Here is a 25,620-nt window from a genome sequence, read left to right on the forward strand (position 1 = left end):
TGGAGAAGGATGCTACTCTTATTTCTCAAGGCTGTTTGAAACCAATCATTGGCTTCTGTGGGGGAATTAATTTTCCAAGGGTCTTAACTCCAGAATCACAGTTGAAAACAACCTGTGACATAGGCAATCAATGCTATCACTCAGATGAAAATATGAGACAAATATACACAGATGTTTTGATATTTAATCAGCCCTTATAATTTTTGCAGTCTTCAAAATAAAAAAAAAAAAAGCTGTATCCCACTGGCAAAATTTTAGCAAGCCTCCAAACTTCAAAATATTAAGCAAAAGTGGGCATTTTGGCATATCTTTCAACATGTATGATACAAGTAAGACTTCAACTGTGTTATTTGTCAAAAATTAATGCTGTTCAGGTCCTACCAGCTGAGTCACTTTGGCATTGCTATTCTGCACTATAGCTGCAAATGCTCATTACAGTTAAGAAAGGGAAAAGAAGCTCCCAAAATCTGCAGCCCGTGGTCCAGGTGCACGGTGCTACTCTCTGAATCGTATCTGGGAAAGAATTCCGAGAATCTGCTCCTTTTGGTTCCCACTCAGATGGTAGAAATTTTGATTTCCAATGATGTTCAAAATATTTCTAGCAGTCATACGGTTGCCATTTGGTTTTATTGAAACAGTGCAAAGAGAGATGGGTTAGTAGGATAAACAAAGAGGATTCAGAGAGCTATTGATTCAAAACAGATTCTTTCACCAGCTTAGCACAAATTTATTTTGCATTTGCAAAGTACGGTCAAGAAAGTTAAGCCACCCAGAGAAACATATTGTGAATAACACATTGCATTTAACGCTTTGGCAATATCAGAAAATGAGAGTAGAATGCAGAAGTCAAAAGGCACAGATCATATTTTATTTTTCTCATTAGTTTACTGTTCTAATGCCAAATATATTAGATATTTTATCATCTCTCCAATAATAGTTATAGTAAAGGTTATGATTGTGTTATACCTCTATTGGAAATATTGAAGAGATGTTCTAGTTTAGCCCCGGAAACAGTTGTAATAACAGAACGGCATGGTTTATAAGCTCTATTCGCTTCTGTAGAAGAACCTTAAGCCCAGATTAATGTTGTAAGAAATGTCATTTACTAACACATTAATGACAACTTACCCAACTGGGTGAATGTGTATGTGTTTGTGTGTGCATGCGTGAGAGAGAGAGAGAAAGAGAGAGAGAGAGAGAGAGAGAGAGAGAGAGAGAGAGAGAGAGAGAGAGGTAGAGAAGACTGGTTGCTTCTTTACCAAAGCCTTCACTCTGTGCAATAGTTGCTGTTAATATATGAGTGTTGTGAATTGTAGCAGAGTAATGGGGTTGAATCTTCCCAAAGGCACAGGAGGGGAGGGATATGGCTACATTTCCATCTGAGGCTATATCCAGAGGCAGAAGTTATACCAGCTCAGTGTAATAGCGTGTGTTTACTTATGCGTGATGATACAATTTCATACGGAAATCAAGCATTCTTTTGGCCACTTTTAGAATGTTATATTCTCAAGGTGTATAATATTACCAACTTTTTTGTTTGACTTTTCCTCCGGCATTCCACACTGTATTGAGGACTGAGAAGACAGTATTTTTCCAAGATGGTTTGTTTCAAGATGTGGTATTTCCAGGGGACTTGTGGCAGCAACCAATGGGGAAAGGGTGGCCCACATTTTAGAAACCACAGAGCACACACAAAGAAATTATAGTTTACTATTTTTGTAACTGGAAAGGTCAATTTTTATTGTGATTCCCATTCTATCTCGAGGTCCTGATGGCTCCACGCCCACAGGCATCACCCTTGTGGTTTCCAGTATTGTGAGAGCACTCTGAAAAGAATTACTGTCCGCAGATCCCCAGCGACTGCCATTCCTCCAGATACAGTACAGGGTTTCCATGAAACTGCTCAACAGTTCCTGCACAAATCAGGTGTTGAATGAAATATACTCTTTCCTCTCAATCTTTCTTTCAGATTAGTTATTTATATTAGTTCTTAAAATAATAATGGTCTTTGCTTATGTTTATCAAGAGAAGAACGTTGCAAATCTTAGCAAGTCATCTATTCTTTATCTCAAAATCATATGTAAAGAAAATGATTGGGGAACGGATATGTAAATTCAAGTCTAAAAATAGCGAAAATAGTGCATCCAATAAGCAATATATACATTTTGATAGTGCCTAAATGAGGTTGAACAGCAAATAAAATCAATTGAAAAATAGTCTCTTTGTATAAATATACTTTTAATATCTAGACAAGGAAAGTCAGTACTAAACAGCCAGATGCATTAATCAGAATAGTATGGAACATATTTTAATGTTAAGCAGAACTACAATAAAAACATCTCATTGAAATAAAATCATTGTGTTTTTATTTTATTAAGTAAAAGTAACTGGGGAGAATTAAGAACTCACAAGAAATTGCCTTACTAAAGCATATAAAAATATAAAGGTGCATACTCAGTATGCTGTTGTCATTCACTGACCCTCCTAGCGTCACTTAGACCACCAATTCCCACTTTGAACTTGTTAACTTCAGAGAATGGGTGGACCTCAGTGTGCCTAGAAATGGCAAAGTCCAACTATTAATTGATTTTTTCACTTTATAAGATCTGCAAACATTTGTAATGAACTTTGAAAGTCTGAGGTTGGTCTCCTACAGATGCACTTCTGAATTTAAGATTATATTATGCATCAGGACACCACGAGGACATAAGATTTTTGATTTTTGTAGTAGCTGAAATAGTTGCGTGTGAGTAAGAAATCAAATCTTAGATGTCAGGAGGGAGGGAGGAAAAAGAGATCACATGTTGGAGAGAGGAGGGGGGAGGATGTTGAGAAGAATTACTTTGGAAACCTTATAAAAGTTCAATAGAATATTCTTCCACCATGAGAACCAAATATACTGATTCATCCATGTAGCTGAATCTACTCAATACTTTATCATTACATTTAGTATAAAATTTAGGTAACTTGTCAGACAAATATTATTAGCCTTACTGTTCTGACAAAAACAATTTGATAACCATAAACCACTACTGTGGTCCAGACCATAAAAGAAGACTAAATCAAAGTTTTGACTCACTGTATAGAACTCCATTACATATAGCAATAATAACAAAATACCACTTTTGTTCTGTATTCAGCATTAATTTACTAATAAATCATGTCTCATTTTCATAGTAAGTCCACCTGTGCTCTTTTCACTGCAAACTGTTTGTTCCTGGAGTTAATGTCTCCATGCATCCAGAGGAGAGTGACACTAACCATGTCTAGTGTGGTCAGCTCTGCTTTGTGGAAGAATTTCGCATCAGGTTTTTCTATCGATATCAAGGCTATCCTCACTCTTCTTGTCATTCTTGTGCTGTTGGTGTGTATTGACAGTGTTTGTTACTGTGCACCTGCACACCTGTGTGTGGAGATTTGCTCACATGTTGGTGTGTATTGAGAGTATTTGTGATCGTGCACAGGAGCACTTGTGTATGGAGATTTGATCATGTGTTGGTGTGCATTGAGAGTGATTGTTATGTGCACAGGAGCACCTGTATATGGAGATAAGCCCACAGGTTGGTGTGTATTGACAGTGTTTGTTATTGCGCACAGGAGCACCTGTGTGTGGAGATTCGATCACGTGCTGGTGTGTATTGAGAGTGTTTATTATTGAGCACAGGAGCACCTGTGTGTGGAGATATGCTCACATGCTGGTGTGTATTGACAGTGTTTGTTATTGTGGTTATTGTGCACAGGAGCACCTGTGTGTGGAGATTTGATCATGTGTTGGTGTGTATTGACGGTGTTTATTATTGAGCACAGGAGCACCTGTGTGTGGAGATTTGATCACGTGTTGGTGTGTATTGAGGGTGTTTATTATTGTGCACAGGAGCACCTGTGTGTGGAGATACGCTCACATGCTGGTACTTGTACAAAGGAAGGACCGTGGTCCACATCAGGGTCTCCTCCATTGGTCTCCACCTTCGTTGTTTGACATTGGGTCTCACACTGAACCTGATCTCAGAAGCCAGATGTCCAGTGAGTTTTAAATATCTGTCTTTCTTTGCCCACCGCAAGCCAGGATCCTGGTGGCTCTGCCACTTTGGCTTTTGTTTTGAGCCACCAGGACCAATCTCTGTTGCCCCTTGCTTGCGTCGTAGACACCTTAGCAACCAATTCATTTTCTCAGGTCAGAAAAATCATTTTAAAATTTAATTTATTACATAAAACTTAAAATGTTAGAAAAAATGGAATGAATTGGCTTTGAATGAGTACTCTGAATTTATTTGCTGGTTTAGTAAATAGGATATTGTACTTTATAATTAGCAGAATCTGACTTCTGATCTAACTCCATATAGGTTTCTCTGAAGAGTCCACTCACGATTTCTTTGTGCATCTCTATATTGTTTATTTCAGCAAAAATCCTGCTAGAAAGTTTAATGAAACATCCTAATATCTCATCTGCTTCACTACTCCTTAACCCTGTGTGCTTATCGCTCTGGTTTGTCCTCAGAAATAATCCTATAAACTCATTCATGATAATTCCCTTTAATCTAGGAGTTTTATCACAGCAACCCACTCCAATACTCATCCTACTTCCTGACTGTAAATCTCTACTTGTCCATGTATTCTGACTGAATTCTGATTTCTCCTCCCATCTACAAATCCAACTGAGTAGGCCTTGGCATCTCTAAATAGTTTCACAATTAATTTTCCATATACTGCCTGTATTTGGCAGGTAATTTGCAACGACAGACTTCCAGTGTCTGTTAATAAACAGATACATCAAGGATGGTGATTTCTGTGCCTTTTGTTCCTCAATCCATCTTCCTCCAGCAGGGAACAAGGAATTCACTGATTTACCAGTGAATGCAAATCCTTCCTCTATATTTTAGGAAGGGCTGACAAGCAGATTGTCGTTTGTAATAACTGCTTACAGACAGCTGTATGTCTTAGGAAACATGCAGCATAAATTCTTTCTACATGCTGGTATTTAAAATAGATAAGACCTTTAGATAGTTCTTTGTGTTTTAGTTATTCTGAAACATTGATAAAGCACAAAATAGAATACATAATTTACAATGAACTTATGGTAATCTATTCATTGATGCATTTTAACTATTTTTATGGTTTGTTCAGATTTCAAGCTATACTTCTAACATATTGTCAACTTAAATTTATTAACAGTTTACCTAAAGAAGAAACAGCCTTAGGTAAAGGAAACTTACCTAATGGTAAAGGGTAAAACCCTTCTAGCATAACATAATAATATTTGATTCCATAGTATCTAGGATACTGTAAGCTGCATAGTCATTTTTAAATATTTATTTGGAAAATAAAAGGAAGGAGTGAAAGACAAGCAACAAAAAGTAACATAAAAAGTGAAAGAAAGACAGAATGTAATGTGCAAAATCAAGAAAGGAAATTTTATAATGACGACACAGGAAAAAGCCGTGACTCAAGAGGAACAAGTATGATTGCTATCAACTGACATTCAACTCTACCTGCACAAATCGTTTGATAATTAATATAAATTTGTATGATGCAATATCACATTTTGGTAGCTAATCCCCTCATATGTAAATCACTACTAAAATCATATTTTTAAATCTTATTTTCTTTATATAAAACTGTGTATGTTCACATAATAGAACATTATCACTTATGCATCCAGAAGTTAAGTACATAAGTAAAGGCTGATCTTCAAAAAAATACCAGAGAAGAGATCATATAATAATATATTGCTTAAGAAATTATCCCAGTAATTTAGCAGATTAATGCTTACCTGTATATCTTTGCCAGCCCATTTGCATTCATCTCTTCTGGTATAAGACACTGGCCATATGATCTAAGGGCAGAGAAGAATCATTTTTTAGGCCAATTAAATTTGTCAATATTTTATAATCTTTGTTTTTTGTTTGGGACAAAAGGGAAATGAATACTATATGGAGGAATAGCTCAAAATTTCTTTCTTTTTTTGAACAATAGCTAATGAATTTCTGTGTAATGAAGTCATGCATTCTTCATCTATCCACTATTTTTGGCTCTGTATGAAATTAGAGTTGGAAATCAATTAATATGATCGATAGAAGGAAGATTGTAGTGTGGAAAGAGCTGCTGCCCTGGGTGGGAAAGAAAGGTCCGACTGGAAAATATGAGGATCTAGGTGAAAATTGGCAGAGAGCTTCCTCATGCTCTTCCAAATTTCTCAACATTATCATGAAGTGGTGGTTTTCAAAATTTAATGCTAGGAAACTCTGAAACTATCTTTCTGAAACAAATTCCAGAATGGCATGCTAAGGTGAGACCTGAAATGTTTGGAAAACACAGTTTACAATGTAATTTTTCTCTTTTGTTCTCTCTCCTTCTCTCTCTCTTTCTCTCTTTCTCCACTTGAAAATAAAAAATATTTAAGAATAACAACCTATGTTTTGAGAATATATAAGTGGAAGCAAAGAAAAAAATGTAGCTCTAAAAAACAGCTTCTTTGCCTGGGCATGGTGTTCCTTAGTTATATTCCTAGTACTTGGGATGCTGAGCCAAAAAATCTTGCCTGGGTTTCATATATCTTGAGTTCAAGGCCAGGCTAGTCTACATATACATAGTGAGTAGAATAAGCCAGGGTTACATATCCATAGTAAACCAGGGCAGCCAGCCAGAGTTTCATTTACATAGTGAATCAGGCCTCTCAGTGCTACCTGTGTATAGTGATATATATATACACTATACACAGGTAGCACTGTGTATATGTGTGTGCGTGTGCAAATATATATGTGTGTGTATATGTATATATTCAGTACCTATATATAAAAGTGAGTTTAGGGCTTGATTAGGCTACATATACAGAGTGAATCAGGCCAGACAAAGCTACTGGTGCATAGTAAGCCAAGAAAACCAGGACTACGTGGCAAGACAGTGTCTTGCTAAAATAACAAAAGTCACTCAAAACCTAAACTAGTTAAGTGTTCTTGTGTGTGCTTTAATTCTTCTTTTTGCTAATCTGGTCATAGTAAGTGTGACTGGTGGTTCTTATGCAGTAGAATATATCTTCTTTATAATAGCAATACCAATATTTTCATCCAAACTTTTGTATAAAAATTTACAAAATCCAAGAACAATTTTGCTAGGTCTTATCTGTACTGGGCAGAAGAATTTATTCCTCTTTCCTCCGTTTTCTCTTCAAGTAATATTTGTTCATGCCAGGGGGGAATGTCATGCATTAAATAAAAATCCCGGGTCAGTGGCAGTTTATTATTTATGCGTGCGGGAAAGCTTTCAGCCTCAGGATGATTGATCACCACTCATCCTGAAGCCTCAAGATAATTCACTGCGAATGGTCACAAGCTCCGGCAAAGTTTGAGATTTTCACCCCGGGAACTGGAACACCAAATGTGGCAGAGTTGTAAACAAGAGTGTAGGAATCACTGAAATAACGCGGTGCCTTGAGAAATGCATTCCAAGTTCATGGCACAAAAAATGATGTTTAGGAGGAGACTGGTGGTGCCATCACTTTTTATCAACGAATTCTTAATTTATGTATTCTCTTTCAGGTGATTTTCTGTCCCTATGTGTCTTTGTATCTAAATTATAATTGACACCAAACGTGTTCCACATAATGCAGTCACATAGTGCAAACATTTAAAAATAGTACGTTTATCATCTTTATCAGCCAGAACATCACTCTGAATCTTGACATTCTAGACGGTGGCAGTGCAGGCCTACGACCCAGCTGCTTTCAGGTTGGTGGTCGAGGTCAAGAAGATTTTCTTTTAAATTTGAAGTTCACAGTGGATGAGAAAAAAATATAATGTTACTCTATCCTACAGTAAACTAAGATTTATAGACGGTCACAATGAACTTCTAGCTAAATTGTGCAAAAATCACAGATTTTATTTATATTTATGTATATATACTATAGATATAAGGTGTTTTTAAACTATTTACATATATGCTAAGGTATTTTAAAGCTTATTCTGTGTTTTTTCTTTCTGTTCCATACTAATAAAATAAATTTTATATTTATATTACATTTCATTTTTTCTTTCCTTCAAAAATAGCTTGCTTCCCATGTCTTAGTTTTCTACTCCATTATTTAAGGTGTGTTCATGTGAAGGTGTGTATGCTGATGTATGGACACCAGAAGTCAAGACTGCGAATGTTTCTTAATTGCTCTCCATCTTATTTTTAGGGTGGGTCTATGAACCATGAACTCATAGATTTGCCTAGACTAACTAAGCAGCAAGTTACTGGAATCCTCTTGTCTTGGTCTCTTAAAAACTAGAGATACAGGAGTGAGTGCTCTTTGACCCTGCTTCTTTACATGGGCACGAGCGATGGAACATGGGTTATCATGGTTTCCCATCAAATACTTTTTTGGATGAATTATTTATCATCCATATATTTGTTCTTTATAACAATTCTATACTTTTTTCAACAGTTCTGAGAATGAAATGCAGAGACCTGTGCATACTAGGCAAGAACTCTATATCATTAATATTTCAACCCTTTTTATTCATGTTCATATTAATCATTTAGACTAAATGGATTATATTTAGAATTTTTCAGAAAAGTATTCCTTCTCTGATTGCTCAAAACCCAACCATGCATTATTTTTCCCCAAAGAGTGGTTGGCTCAGTGGTCACCTTTAAGTTAACACATTTAATTTTACTGCTGCAAGGCCATGAACTATTTAGGATATACCACAGCGTGTCCTAAATGCATAAATATCATAGAATGTTCTAAAGATCTCATCACATTATTATTTATATTTGGTATGTTTTAGTGATCGCTTAAACATGGCAAAAAATAGTCAACTAAAATTGAGTTCACTCTTTTAAATAAGGTGATATAATAATAATTAAATTTAAATAAGGTATAATAATTAACAATTTTGTTTTATTAATGAGATGTCTTAATCTTTGAAGAAGATATTCCGTTTTAGAATATGAATTTGAAATTCAAGGGCAAAATCTGTAACAATAATAATATGACAATATTCAGGACCTTTAATTTTTTATTTATTCATTGAATCAATTATTGTTAGTAACAGTCTAACCAATAGAAGATACTGTTATGTGTGTGCTGAAAAGTTTATGGCCTGTGATAATTTGGACCTATGCTATATGAATATATGTCTCTTGGATTTGTCTCACTTATAAAATTGTAGGGATTTGATTTGATAAATTGGTTCTTTTAAATTTTAGACAATTTATTACATTAGTAAAATTTATGACAGATATCTAAAGGAAAATGTTATATGCATAATTTACATAATCAGAAAAATCACATATTTTCTATCTATCATTTATCATCTGTCTGTCTTTGTCTATCTACCTATCTAATCTATCATCTATCTAGCTAATCTAATATCTATCATCTAATACCTATCTGAAAAGGTATTAGATCTTTTTCAATATCTGAAAATGAAATTTACAAAATGACAAAAGCTATCCTGATAATTTAAAAAGCTGAAATTCCAGATGTTCTAGGTCTCTAATTCTCTTCATAAAGAATGATACCTTTGGATAGAATAACTGCACCAAAATTCTCCTCATTTTGTGACCATTTTAGAAATCTTTGAATAAACATTTTATCATTTCATTGCTATTACCTGAGGATTTTTAAAAGACACGCTGTTTCAAAAATCAGAAATAAAAGTACGCTGGTTATGTTTTAGCATCACAATTTTACTGTAAATTATATTGCATTTGAACTGTAATTTTGTATGAATATACAAAATTTATAAAATAAATTTATGCTATATATATATATATACACATACTTTTCTGGATAAGTAATAAAAACGAGAAAATGACAGATTTAAAGTCATATTAAGGCCAGGTGGTGGTGGCACACACCTTTAATTCCAGCACTTTGGAGGCAGAACAGGTAGATCTCTGTGAATTCAAGAAGCTGCTATAGAAAGGCTTTGTTTCTCACGGGATTAAGGCTGGAAAGCTAAGGAAATTTGGTTGACTATGGTATAGCATGTAAACACAGCAGAACAATTCTGTTTACTTCATCAATCTGTGTTTATTCTAAAATTCATATAGGTTATTATTGAAATGAGCCAGAAATGTAAAAAGAATATAGCTAAAAATAGCATCATCCTTATGTCTAAATAACCAAGCTTGTAGAAATCTGATGCCAATGCCTTGAAATAAGATTTTTAGATGAGGTGTTACAAATCTCATTTTAGAAGAACAATTATCCATATTGTGGCATTAAGAGTCATACAATTTGTCACGACTACTCCTCCCTTTTACATACGGATACATGTTACATGATGCAACAGAGATGATGGTACTTTTTTTTGGCTGGAGAAATAAACAATGGTGGAAGAATAAACTAAAGTTTGTTTTTAATAGTGGCCATTCTAAGTACTATGATTTCTTCCTTGTTGATATTATGGCTTACTACACCCATTTGCATGTTGTTATCATTCATTTCATATATGTCTGAGAAAAAAAATCCTTTTAAAATTTAGTTCTGTAAGTTGTCATGATGATACTGGAGAATGTCATAAAAATTTCACTGTTCAAAAATAATTGGAATATATATAATATATATATATTAGAAAAATACCTTTTGAAAATCTTTAATATTCACCAAGTTGAATGAAAATATATGATCCTTTGCTCCAACATACAGCCTACTCCGCTCCTCATCCAAAAGAAAAGTGTGATAACTGGAGCTGTTGGCCAAGCCATTGAAAGTGATCACATTGTTGGAGTCCATCATTTCTGAAAGGAAACAAAGCAAGACAATGGGTATTAATGTGAGTCCTTCAAAGCAGACACTATAGGTGCATGGTAATCTGATGTTCTACTTCAATGGCAGTCAGTCCTTACTAATCATGGTATTAAGAAATACAAAGGAGCCAATACACACACACACACACACACACACATCCTCACATTAGTGTAATAATAATCAGTACATTGTTTTTATTCCAAGATGGCACATGCCTAAACAATAAAAACAATAAAGAAATGAAATTGCTTGTGACAGAAACTGATCTAGTGAGATATATTCATATGTTGTCATGGCCTAGTAACAGAACCTGGAGGTCTTTCTTCAGTAATATGTTCCTGAGAGGAAGAACCAGGAGACAGAAGAAGAAGAAGAAGAAGAAGAAGAAGAAGAAGAAGAAGAAGAAGAAGAAGAAGAAGAAGGAGGAGGAGGAGGAGGAGGAGGAGGAGGAGGAGGAGGAGGAGGAGGAGGAGGAGGAGGAGGAGGAGGAGAAAGGAGGAGGAGGAGGAGGAGGAGGAAGAAGAAGAAGAAGAAGAAGAAGAAGAAGAAGAAGAAGAAGAAGAAGAAGAAGAAGAAGAAGAAGAAGAAGAAGAAGAAGAAGAAGAAAGAGGAGGAGGAGGAGGAAAAGGAGAGAGAGACAGAAAGAAAGAAAGAAAGAAAGAAAGAAAGAAAGAAAGAAAGAAAGAAAGAAAGAAAAGTTTAAGGGTTTAAGCAGGCCAGGGGATCATGAACAAGCTATGCCTTATATCTATCAACTTTATTAAGAAGTACAACATTGCATAGACACTTTCCAGGAAAAGCATACATAATAAGCATAAGTTATCATATAATGCTATTCAGTCATCAGAAAGCTAATCATGAAATGGTGCACAAAGGTAGCATAGTAAGTCTTAAGTGAGTCACAAATTGAGTGCTGAAGGACTTGTGACTGACACCATAGCCCTTCAAGGAAAAAGCAGTTGAGTTCTCAGAGATCTAGGAAACCATAGCTTCTCTGAGGTCACAGACCATCACTCCCCTTTATAAACATTTCATAAAAAGAAGAGAGAAAAATCACCCTGGTTTTAGGCAAGGAACTAAGTTTTTTCTCCATGTATCAGGGCCTCAGGGAAAGTCCTGAATTAGCCTATCTACACAGTAGGATGATTAACATTGTATTTATGCCTTTTGAACTGAATGATGGTTCAAGTGGTTTTATTTGTTCTAAGCCATTAGTTAAAAGAATACTATGAAGTCAACAAGATAGAGGGACTGTAGGGCAAATATCACTTAACCTCCTAGATGGTTTAGTTGTTTCACCTGGACATTTTAATTTCTTTTGACCATTTATTTTTCTATACTACATGAACACTTTGTAATATTTAGTGGCTAAAACACAGAGATATTAAATAATTTATTATAAGCATTTATTTTTATACAATCTCTTATTGCATTTTCTCTCTTTTGCAGCATCTCTATGGGATAAAAACATTGCAGTGTTCCAAACTGTGCCCTGAATTTGTGTTCCATGTTCATCCAGTACATATTTAACACAAGTTATAAAAAGTTTCTATGTGAATCCATTAAACATTGTCTCTTCCCATGAGAGAATCTTGCCTTTTCCTTAACTCCCAACTCACAGGGAAAAAAAAGGCTTGTTAGAGATTTTCATGCTTTATCTATGTCTCTACATTCTAATAACAAATATGAGTTCATCAGAGGAATATAGGTCAGTATTTAGGTATTACGTATATAGAATATAAACTTACACTGAACATAACTGTTTATAAATATATAAACATAACCATTTCCACTTTTGGGAACCTATTACACCTTTCTTTGTCTTCTGGATTACGTGATCACATGATCTACCATCATGCATTCTTTGGCCTTTTGATGCCATTGTCTGTGACTCCTACAACTACTTGATACCTTAAAAGAACATCTATTTTTACAGTCTACCTCACTGTTCTTTCCAATTTTAAAAACTAAAACACATCCTATTGCCAGGGAGTCCAAATTATAGGCAACCAAGCAAATTTAAAACATTAGCTTGTATTAAATCCATTTAAGAAACTTCAAGGAAAGGAAAGGTCAACTAAGAAATGGAACTTATTACAAACATATTGGAAATATATAAGAGAACTGTAAGTATCAAGTATAAGCTGGGGAAAAATCATTGCTATGTTTTTAGGAGTTGCCCGTTTATAAGAGAGGGACCATCACCATAGCACCTTTGAATTAAAAGGGTCTATTGTGACCAATCCCTTACACCTTGGGCCTCAGTATTGTGTAAGATGGGATGAACAATGTCCCTCAAGAGTTATTATGAAGATGTGGATCGAACAGTAGTTTACATAGTAAAACACTGTCACCGCGACAGAGGCCCAATCAAAACATGATAAAGAAGAGTATATTTGGACCAACAATTTCGCAGGTTGCATGCAATTCATGTTGTATTTGTTTCATTGCTTTTAGGACTGTGGCAAGGAGGAAATATCATGGATGAATGGAACAGCAGTGGAAAACTGCTCTGCTCACGGCAGCCCAGAAGCCAGGAGCATTAGAAAGGGGGAGTGAGCAGACATGTCTGTCCTTCAAAGGCATTCCCTTAGTGATAGATTTCCTACAGCCAGGCCCTGCCTCTTATTTTCCATGCCATATATAATGCCATCATATTATGAATCCATCAATAAATTAAGGCGCTGGTTAGTTCCAAGCCCCCATAATCTAATCACTTCTCAACGGATGGCTTCATCTCTTGTTGGACAAAGTCTTGAACACAAAAGATTTTGGGGATACAACATTCATCAAATTATGTCATGTGCTAACATCAAAAACTGTTGTTTTATATAGGGAAGAAATAGTTAATAGAGGCATGTCATCTTGTATACTAATTCTTAACATATATGTCTATATATTATCAAATATGTGACCTTAGTATATTCTTAATTTTAAGAATAATGAGGTATTTTTGTGATCTTCTATTTCATCAATTCTACATAATAAGAATGACTTTTTATATGTAATTTTAAACAATTGAAGGATTCTTTCAACAGAGAACTATGCTACTGGCTGAATTTAAGTTTGGCAATAACTGTGCATTTCTACATATAGACAGTTAGATGTTCTGGTAGCAGATATATGAAATCACCCTGGAAACAAACTACACATTTAAAAATGTGCTTGTGAGTACAGTTAATTATAAAAGAATATTCCTGGTAGAAGCTCTTTTCCATTGTTCTCGATTATACTTACTTTTTCTTCAGTCCATCACCCGAATGTAACTCTACTACAGGCCTTTAGAAAGGGTATGCAAATGAGGAGACAGTCTTTTCATGGCCTTCAGACAGCCATCAACATGAGCTTTCTCTACCATGTCCTGAATTCAAATGAAACATCTTCCTCCTACCCAAATCTACTTCTCAAGATTCTGTTTTCTTTGTTTACATTTATGATTTTGATTCTCTTAGCTGCCAACAATACTCAAGTGCAATTGATGGCAAATGTTTTCAACGCTGAATTTCCCCCTGCAATATCCAGGCTGTTTCTCCTTCATTTCTGTTACACAAATCAGTGACATAAACTGGTGTTGGAGCTGAAATCAACCCTCAGTAATGGGAGATGCTTGTTAAATACCATAATGGAGAACATACTGATCTTAAGTCCATAGAATCTACACCAAGTGTGCAGTGCAATCAACATTGTGACTCAGGACAATGCAGACAACAGGAATAAACTTGTAGATGGTTTGGCAGGAAAACAATTTATGTCATGTTAAGCAGCATGGATTAATCAGTTATGGACAAATTACATTTTCCTTTAAGCTTTTAAAAATAGCCTTTCAACATTTAAAACATGTAGATTTTACAGAGTTCTACTCAAAATTAAACAGAGCAAAGTAAGGGACTATACTCTATCTGTCATAGAAATACACATCAGATTCCTGTTGCAGAAGAAGACCAGGCTGTTCACACCACCTACTTTTCTGTTTATAAGCATCCCAAATTGCTTTCCTCTTCCCTATCTATCACAGATCGTCTTATAAATTCATTTGGGGAAAAGAAAAAAAAGAAGAGAAAACAATAATAAAACATAATCACTGTCAGCTATTAGTTAAGATACTGAAAAATAACTTTATAAACCACCTTTCAAGTTTTTAACATGTGTCCTACAAAATGAGTAATTATCTTAAACTTTGACATGATGATTCACCTCTCTGTAATACAACTGTATAGCCTTTGCGAAATTCTGGTTATGTTTAGTATAATCACAGACTTACACACATGGTTACATTTCAATGACCAGGTCAAATTCTGAAAAAGGGGTGAACTTCATATTTGTCCAATATTCAAGACCGACCCGAACACAGCCGTTTCTAGTCAGATTCAGAAGCTCTGTTTGCTGCCTTCTCTCATCTAAACAAGATTAGTTTTGCTTTTTTTCCCTTTGCAGTTCTAACCCTCTCTCCCTCCCCGGCCTCTTCTTTCCCTTCATCCCTCCAATCTTTATAGCATGAAGAGTACCAGGACCCCACAAGTTGCTGGACTCAAATGAATTGCTTGCATTCATTGACAATTTTAGGCTCTCGGACTTTCCCATGACTTAAACCTTGTCCTTTTCTTACAACAAGCATGCCTTTTACAAATCATCAAAGGCTGAGTCCACAAGATGCCAAAACATTCTGACCTAATGGTGACCACCTCTAGATATTTGTAAATATTGTAAAGTTCAGTCAGGTTAAATAAATTCACATCCTGCATTTTAGTGGTACATAGACGTTTTCACCCCCTCTTCTTTCTCTTTGAGCTTTGTCTTCAACTGTCCGCAATGCCACTAGCAAAAACAAAATGAAGCGCTTCTGTCTATTATTATCCATCCGTTTCATTCTCATTTTAGATTTTTACATCACTAAGTACTGGGTTTTAAATCTTTCCAGCAGGCAGATCCTTTCCACAGACTCTTGAAGGCAAACACTGTTGTTACTTGAACTTTGCCGAAAATAATTTGCACTCATACCATTTTTGGCCACTGCATCTTCACATTGCATAGATTGGTCCAAGATACTGGCTGTCTACGTCCTGTTGTTTAGTTGGTGATGTTAAGCATATATTCACAATTTACAAATTTGTTTAAGTATTGCTAGGCAATGTTTCAAAGAACTCCATCTTCCAATTTTAATAGTAATAAGAATCAAAACACATATTTTTACATATCAGAATCTGAAGCAAACTTGCCTTAACTCTCTGCTTGTGCTAAGACCCATGACATCTGGAAACAGCAGCCTTGCAATCTTTGTCTATTTAATTTGTTTCAGTTTCTTTGAACATACATCGTTGCATTTGTTGATGGACTAATATCTGATGTCTTTACCCAATTGAATATATATCAAAACCGTTCTCTACCCATTACTATCTATTTGTAGATGACATGAATAATCAGCTTGTACATTAAATTTAGATTGGCCCTCTAATACAGGCTCCAGCTTCTCTCGGTTGAGTTTTGAGTAAAACTCCATTTCAGGGTCTCAACAACATGCACACAGCAAGCATCTCAAATCATATTGGGAAAGATTAATGATAGGATGCCTGTGTCTTTTAAGGCATTAGATTCTTTTGTCTATCTTTTTCAATTCATTATTGTTATTAATTTTTTACAATGCTTTAACCTGGAATAGAATTCACAGTCCACTTTCACTGACTCATAGTACTGGAATGTCAGGCGAGAGTTTCTGTGCCTGGCTATTTCTACTGTTTGCAATGTAGTCTAGTTATTTGTTTCTGTATCTTTAATAAACATCATCATAGTTCAGGGAAGACATATACAGTTCCTTGTAGGTGAGACGCGTATGTAAAGTTCACTGAGAAGCAGAACCTTGATAAAACTGTAGAAAGATAATCCTTGGGAAAGAAAATCTAATTTAATGGTAGTTAAAGAGCATGTTTGCTGTTAAGGAATCAAGGAGAAGAGAAAAAAGTAATGCTGAAGGGAGAAAGAAAATCCTTGGAAAACAGGCTAGACAACTAAAGCTGACCTTTCAAACAGCACCAGGATGGAAGAAAAATAACACAACATTTACGTACAAGACATGAATGAAGAGGGTTTGCTATAAGAAGACAAAATAATAACATTGCCTAGTAGACCAAAGTCGCTGAATGATGTAAAGAAATGTTAATTCACAATTTATAATAATGTAAGGTAGACTTCTAATTTCTTTTTCCTCAGTGAAAGACTTGCTTCAGCCAGCCTACTGGGAATATTCTAGATCGCACAGTAAGTAGGAAAGAGACTGGAGATATCTGTTTCCACTTGACATCAGAGGTCGGGCTCTGCCTACTATCCTTTACTCTGTCTTTAAGAAGAGTTTATTTGGGGGATACTAAAAGCTAATGATTGGGAAGTTCGGGTTCCTCTCTCTCATGACACCCACTTTAGACAACACCCTCTTAAATATTTATATTACTGTATTTGCCCTGTGCTTGCTCTTTTTATACAAAAGTAACTCTGTAGCCAATTTTATCTATGACTGAGTTTTACCATGAGCAATATTTGATGCACCTCAAATGTATACCTTCTAAGGCAGATTAGCCTTCAAGGCCAAACAAAGACTTACTAGAAACCTCTGTTTAGATGTTGCACAAACACTGAGAGTCTGCAAGACTTAAACAGAGCTCACCCTCTTTTGTTCTTTCTCTTGGTGACATCACTAACTTTCTGTATGTTTCAAGTTTGTTGCAAGCATCAGTCACCCACAGAGGTCCACGCAAGTCGGAGCCCCTTCATCATCCACAGATGCAATCTATCACTGTAGTTTTATGCAGCCCAGTAATCTGTCTCATGTTTGCTCTTGCTTACATACACATTGCCAGTGTCATTGTGGAACTCCCCATAACATTTTTCCTTGACTAATTGTAGCTTTCTGGTAACTGAACTTCCTCTCTAGGTTTACACAACAAATGCACTGACCCCGGAGTGCTCTTTCTACAGAGCACATACAGTTTCTGCTGGCGGAAGGTGGCTAAGATAGCGGCCTGTTTAATTTGCCTTTTTCCTTGCATCTCATGGGAAGGGGATGGGATGCCCAGAGAGACAAGAACACATTAGGAAAGCAAAGTGTATATAGAAGATGAAGCTGCAACAGAACAGCAGATTATTAAGAGACAACATGAAATGTAAGAAAACTTGAAAGATTCTGCCTTAAGACCTTGAAATAATAATACATATCTCTGTATATTCCAGATAGCATAGAATCAGTGAATAAAATGTTAGCGAATTATAGATGTTTCATCCACAAATGCTTTTACTTTAGAAGTGATCTTACAAAATCTTTGTGGCTATAGTATTATTGGTGAACCACCCATAGATGAAGTATGCTGAGTTAAGGCTACTGAGGCAGACATGGACTTATGACTAATCCATGTAGGCCAGAAGACATGCTAGTTATATACACATCACCCACATACAGGCGTGCACACACATGCACACACGCACACACATTACATTTATTCTGCTGTGAGATCATCCTTCTCTACACTGTGAAGACATTTTGCTCCTGTTGCTTGATAATAAAAGCCGCTTTGGCGTGTAGGAAAGTAGAATATAGCTAGGCAGGAAAGTCAAACCGAATACACCGAGAAAGAAGGGTGGAATCGAGAGAAACCTAATCCAGCTGCCCAAAGACAAGATGTCAAAGAACCAGGAAGACATGGGCTGGATGGTGATGTATAAATTAATAGAAATGGGTTAAGTTGAAAGTAAGAGTGAGCTGAATTCTGGGCCAAACATTCTGAAATTAATATTAAGCCTCTGAGTGATTATTTAGAAGTCGCTGCAAGAGAGGGCATCTAATGCGCTTTGTGAAAAAGATACCAATTGGCAAAGGATGAGGGAACAAATATGTAGAACCGGGCCTTCCCAGGAAAAAAAGGTGTTTTTTTTTGTTTGTTTGGTTTTTTGTTTTTTGTTTTTTGTTTTTGCTTTGTTTTCTCCCCTAAAGCAGTAAAGCCTGTGGAGTGTGTATCCAAGTCAAAATAACAGTCAGGGGAAGTGCCCATTCAAATTTAACCAACACAGGAGAGAAGAGGGGGCAAAAAAAAAAAAAAATAGGATCGGCTCTGCTTGCCAAATTCCCAAACCAAGGTAATATGCAACCAAATTTTGCTTAAATTCCTGAGCTTGCTAATGACAGTTACCAGGTGTTATCATTCTTCCCTTAGTCTAATCAGGAGGGAAAGGAGACATGTCTATAAAATATAAAAATTTTGAGTATGGAGACCTGGAGGATACTGTCTTCCTGCCAGAGCTCACCCCTTAGAAAGAATAACTGACTGTGGAGCTACATAAAAGTGGAAGACATCTGAGACCATGCAGAAAATCCGAGTCCTACACGGGAGGGAAAGAAACAGTGGAGCTCAGATTCACTTAGAGTAAGACCAGTTTCCCGAACAGAGAGAAGCAACTTGTGCAAACACACAAACTCAAGCACTTACAACTCAGTTACTCAGTACCCTGAGGATTGGCTAAAGAGAGACATCATCAGATATTTCCAGATGCTTGAGAGTCAGAAATAAGCCCCGTTTCTCGACACCACAATGATGGCACCCTTGGCTTCATTTCTGTTTGTTTGTTGGCTTTTGTGTTTGTTTCGTTTTCGTTTGCTTGTTTTTCGAGACAGGGTTTCTCGGGGTAGCTTTGGCTGTCCTGGAATTTACTCTGCAGACTAGGCTGGTCTTGAACTCAGAGATCTTCCTGCCTCTGCCTCCCGAGCGCTGGATTAAGGCATGCATTGCCGCGCTGGATTAAGGCATGCATTGCCACATTTGGCAAGCAAACAGCAACTTTTTAACAATCAACTTTATTCACATAAACACAAACCTAAGAACACAGAAACCATACTAGTCGCTGACAATTTTCCCTACAGGGTTTTATTATTTTTATAGGTCTCCCCCGACATAGAACTATCCCAAAACAGAAGTGTATGGTAGAGTGTATTTTTAGTTTTGAAATGTGACAAGATAAATGAATGTAATAATAATATCTGGAACAAAGGAGACAAGACCACATTTGTGTCACACTATAGGCTAGGTTTCCCCATTAGTTAGATGCTCACTTCCAGAGTCATAATCATAATTTTTATAGCTCAACTTATTTACAAACTGTGGCTATTTTTCACGTAAGGATTGCAAAATCATTTTGTGGAATGATACGATCATTTGGAAATACCAAAGTTTTGGAGAATCCTTTTTTGCCAGTGGGACTGTACATCGATGTACACCATGAAAACCTGACCAGCTCTCTTGTTTCTCACTCCCTCAAAACATGCTTCAAGTCACCAGTGTATAAATTAACCTGAGCTTAATATTAAAAAGTAATCGTTTTTATTAAAACAAAACAAATCACAGCACTAACACCCAGCTCCTTTGCCTCAGTGCTGACAGAAATGATAGTATCTAATTTTGCCTTGCTACCATGTTTTATGACTGTTCTCAAGCCTTTTCACCATTCCGGTGACCATTTAACTCTTCGGCATCCCTGGGTTGCTCCCCAAGCCCACCTCCTTCAAGCTTATTTTCCTATTTTTGTGATTCAGGGATAAACTGGAAGTCAACACTCGCTCCCGGGAAGGGCTTGTGAGTTGGCATGTGTTTATTACTCTTTTTCTGATGTCCAATCATGCTTACTAAAGTGCAGCGTAGGAAGGAACCTTGCATAATCAGGATGCTGCCTGAACGGTAATGTGCATGCATCAGAAGAAAGGTTATCCCAGTGGCACGGAGTCGAACCCTGTGTACAGGAAGTAGCTGAAGAACAATAGTGGAATTTGAGATCTGGGTTTTTAAATGAATGAAGTCTGACTATTTAGAAAGAGCAGAAGTGTCTCTGCCCCTAAGAGCTTCAGAAGTCAGGCATAAACATGTATCCCCTGACTCATGATCTTGAATAAATTTGGAAGACTATTTTAGAAAAGAATTTATTTTTTGCTATATGATCTCTGCTAGTGAGTTTTTTACACATGGATACTGACAAAAATTGAGCACTAAATACATCTGAAAATAAGTAATATACTATTAATTTTCGCTTATGATTTAAAGAATGAAACATTTTAGATGGAATATTATATAAGCTAACTAAATATTTGTATAAAATGTGGTTAATGCATGCTAATAGTTGCTTTATTTTCTGTGGGAGATGATCTGTCGTTTTTGAGAATTAAGGTTAGAGTCTATAGTGAAAATTCACATTTCTATATGTATATGTGTGCTCCTGTGTGCACGCTTGCATGCGCAAATGAGTACAATGTGTGTCGTGAGAAGTTAGTGAAAGAGATGAAAACCTTGCTTTGGATTCTTAAGTCTCTGTTCTCAGTTTTCATGACCCTCCCTTCAGTCAGGTGCCTACTCTCAGTTACTGTACAGCGGTTACTGTGCTGGGCTCCAGTGCACAGGGACTGTTTGTCACCATCAGCAAAGAGAAGGGGTGCCTGCTCAGGAAGCAGAAAATATAAGTTTTCAGATGCTCCTGACCAAGAATTGACACACAACACAGCATCTGGTTCAGTGTGTCTTCAAACGAGTAGACTTTACGTGATTGTCAGAGCACGTGCTTTCTGACATTTACAAATTCCATCTCATATTTTAGGGTATTAAAACTGCTGAAAATAATTCACATATGGAAAATTAAATGCTAAATCATTCATTCATGCTTTGTCTGTTGCATATGCCCACATAATAGCACTCTTAAAAAACAAATTTATTTAAATTGTTCTAATGCTGAGCTTTGGTTGAAGAAAGAAATCAAGTGTTTTATCTAGACTATTTCATTGTTTTCTTCTAATACATTTTTTACTAAAAGATAAGCCATTTTATTGATTGTCAAAATTACTTAAGAGTTTGCACCGCTCTTCTAAATGACTCAAGTTCAGTTCCCAGCATCAATATTGGACAACTCACAGCCATCTATTACATCACTCAAGAAGGGATCTGTTGTCACTGGCCATGCAAGCACTGCACTTATATGCACTTACACACAAACACACACACTCTCACACACACAAACACACACACCATACACATACAGCAAAGAAACAATCAAGCACCATGCAATTAAAATAAATTCTTATAAAGGAACAATCATTTTGCAACATATTTATCTATTTTTTTTTAAATTTGAGACAAATCAAAAACTCGGGAAATAACAGTGATATGTATTTCAAAGATCAACAAAGGGTTGGGAATATATCTCAGTGGTAGAATGTTTGCCTAGAATGCACAATGTTCAGAAATTAGTACTGGAAAAAAAATGAAGAAAGAAAAAAGGGAGAAGAAAAATCAAGTAATGAAGTAACCAAATCACAAAATCAGTGTTGTTTGCTTGATCTCCTTGCCTGGGATAGCACTGCTGAGAACGCTCAGAAGGAGTTCCCAGTGCAGCCCATCCCTGTAATTAGAGTAAATCCTCTGATTATGAAGAGTGCTGGTTTACCCAGAAACAGAGTTCTCTGCAGCAGGATGGGAAGTAGATGGGAGAGGAGTCTGTGGGAAATCAATGAGAATAAATGCAAAAAATCTCTAAAGAAACTTGTGCAAACACAGTTGTCATAGTTGTATTTTCCTATTACACATTTTTCTATAACAGTGTGCTTTAGTTTTTGAAAGGACAAATGCCACAATTTACTGAGCAATTGAAGTCAGTCAAATGCCATAATAAAACCAGGGAATGGATTTATTGAATTTTTAAAATTACATTTTACTTTCTTTATGTATCTCTCTCTCTCTCTCTGTATGTGTGTTTGTGGAATGTGTGTGTGCGTGCGCGCATGCATGCACATGCATTCATGTAGGAATATGTGTGTTCAATATCCATATGTAGGTCAGAAGATAATTTGTGGTAGCACGTTCCTTCCATCTACTGGAAGAGAGGGGATCAAACTCAGGTCATCCGGCTTGGAGAAAAACTTTCAATATGTAAAAGTAAAACTGGGGGGAGTCGGGGGAAATGATGGTATCATGGACAATTTTAGAAGGTTTTAACAAGCCTTTATCTAGCTCTTTTTATATGAATGTTAGGCAAAAATTCATTGGCAGGGTCAAGTGTAGATTTATTTTCATGTCACAGGACAACAACATAAAAATATTTTATCTCATGTAGAAAATAATGCATGTTTAAATTGTACTATTTTGTTTTTTAAAACAAATACTGATATGACTATATTATAAAATCTGATGATATTTTGAGCTATCCTGGATTGTAAAATATATGAACCAGGCTTGCTTTAAGATCTCTAAGGACATCTCATACGTCCCCAGAATAAAGCTAAAATTCCAGCTAGTTTGCAAAAAACCCAGCTCTCCTAGGACTCATTAAATCAAGCACACCTCTGAGCTAGACAGGACAGTACTCAGTGAAGATTCTACAGACCAGTGAAGGACATACAGACATTTGTTTCCACAAGGACAAAGGTCTAATTCAGAACCCAAGTTACCTTTTTCTCAAGATTTGAGAAAAAAATAACATTAGATTACTTTTCATTGAACTCCCTTCTCCACTTCATAAAAATATGATTGTGTCCTTTTACAAAAACAAAACACTAAGGACAATGTCAGAATTAAAGAAGGCAAACATTGTTTAGGGTGAAATAGGATCTTTTGGTCCCCACAGACCGTGGCTCTTATGGAGACGGAGGCCCTCCCATTACTCTGAAGGTGGGGAATAATGAGGGAAATGCTCCCTGCTGTCGAGGGCTCAGTGAATGGTGAAGTTCTGTGAAGTTCTAATGAACCCCAAAGAAATCCACTATGAGCCAGTTAATACGTACTACCAAGATAATATGCAATACTAAGACACCAAATATATAATATTAAGACTAATTCTTTCCATTCATGTGCATGTTAATTTTGCTTGTAAATAGGCAAGAAAGTCTCCATCATTCATGTCTTTATTATGCTATAGTCATCAATAAATTTTAGATTAAATTATTGAAAAAAATTTAGATAAGTAAGACAAGAACACGTTTTTCGGGGGAGCCTTGTTACTTTAATTTATAGTCTCTCTTCAAATTATCAAAGGTCTTTGAAAATAATAATCAAAATAATGTACTTTCTGTTCCAAGGCTCTGAGGGTGCGTTTTGCTGTATCCCTAACAGGCAATACATTTTGATAAGAGATCTAAGATTAAAAACATTTTTTTACTGTTTTTCTGTAAGAAAGTATTTAAAACAGACATTTGATTCTTATTAGGGTTAATGCCATGACTGGTAAAAGTCAAAGAGTTGAAAAAACTTGGAAAAGTAGAGGACTGGGAATAAGTGAAAATGAACAAAGGCACAAAAACAAGCAAATGACTAACCTTTCCCAATTAGAAGCATTTTTCATGTCCAAGAACTCAAGATAGAGTCATTTTTCCTCCTTACAATCCTCAAGGAACTAGCTTAAACATTCATTTTGATGAGCTGAATAACTTTCACATCATTTACTAAAGCAACATTAAAAAAAAAAAAGAAAAGAAAAAAAGGTTTAGCCAAGTCCTTCCTCAAGCTCTGGAGTTCTTCATTAGCTGTCAAGGAACAGTAAGCAATATTGCTGTGAAAGCCCTGATTCACGGAGTTTAAAATCGTATTGTGGCAAAAGTATGGACTCTGAAGTCAAACAGTGTGTGAGGGCAGACGTGTAATCTGCAGGTCCACCATGGTCATCCTGTGTAGCACCACGAGGTGGCGTCTCATCGGGAATATTCTTAACCCACATCCATCTCGGAGAGGAGAGCTATGGAGACTGTTTCACTGCCTTCTTTCTCCCAGCATTCTGTTCGGTCTACTCTGCCTATCTAAATTCTGCCCTATCAGGTCAAGCAGGTTTCTTTATTAATTAACCAATGAAAGGAACAGATAGATAGAAGACCTGCCTCCATCAGTCCTGGGACACCAAACAGCAGGGCCTTTACCACCAGGAGCAGCTGATTCAGCATCTGGGACAATGGAGTGCATTCTGTAACACACCCTGCAGCAGGCTTATCGCTGACCCTAGAATTCTTCTCCTATAATTATGCCATGACAATGAAATGATTCTTAAAAAGCTTGCTTTCTTCCCAAAGCAAGACCCATATAATGTTTTTATAATGTATTTTAGTGAACATGTAAGTTCTTGTATTTGCTCTTAAAGTACTTTTTGTCCATTATCTTTCTTTTTTATTTGTTCTTTTTTTTTGTTTTGTTTTGTTTTGTTTTGTTTTCGAGACAGGGTCTCTCTGTAGCTTTGGTGCCTGTCGTAGAACTAGCTCTTGTAGACCAGGCTGGCCTCGAACTCCCAGAGATCCACCTACCTCTGCCTCCCGAGTGCTGGGAATAAAGGTGTGCGCCACCACTGCCTGGCTTGTCCATTATCATTTATGTAAATTTGTATAATTTTGTGGTTTCTTAAATAATCCTACGCAATTATTTTCTTTCATATACATGTAAAATTTGAGTTTCAAAAACTTGGTGAATTTTAATTATCCAATCCTTCCTCTTCCCCACCTTATCTATAATTGTTCAAAAAAAATGGGCAGAAAAATAGGATCCAGAAAAAACCTTAAATGTCTCAAAGTAAGAAGGTATTTCCCATGTTACTTGTAGGTAAGAACTGTGGTCCCATTACTTGACCTGATGAAAACTAATGTACATGTTAAATGGTAAATAATGTTTGCTTGTGTGCTCCAAAAAATTAGTTTTCTTTAATGTTCCATAAAATTAAAGATTCATCAAGTTAAAATAGGTAAGCAAAATATTCTGAATTTATAAACATAGTTTAGATATTTGGGATCAAGCTGGAAAGATAAAATTTCATTAAATATAGTTTTCTAGTCATTTATGATTAGAGCCCCTTTTATAAGAGAAACATTTTAATGAATGTTTATAGAGCAGCTACAT

General features: G+C 36.1%; 1 protein-coding gene across 3 annotated transcripts in view; it reads right to left on the minus strand.

The window, feature by feature from the left end:
* The window catches only part of Sema3a (semaphorin 3A), a 305,296-nt gene that overhangs the window by 146,707 nt on the left and 132,969 nt on the right, over positions 1 to 25,620 (minus strand). For all 3 annotated transcript variants that reach the window (XM_057758648.1, XM_057758649.1, XM_057758647.1), the window contains exons 3-4: positions 10,571 to 10,728; positions 5,771 to 5,833 (exon numbers count right to left, since the gene is read on the minus strand). In XM_057758648.1, the coding sequence (XP_057614631.1) occupies positions 5,771 to 5,833; positions 10,571 to 10,728 (221 nt within the window). The remainder of the gene's footprint in view (positions 1 to 5,770; positions 5,834 to 10,570; positions 10,729 to 25,620) is intronic.

This window comes from Chionomys nivalis, chromosome 26 (genome assembly GCF_950005125.1).
Source record: "Chionomys nivalis chromosome 26, mChiNiv1.1, whole genome shotgun sequence".
In the NCBI taxonomy this organism is placed as follows: Eukaryota; Metazoa; Chordata; class Mammalia; order Rodentia; family Cricetidae; genus Chionomys; species Chionomys nivalis.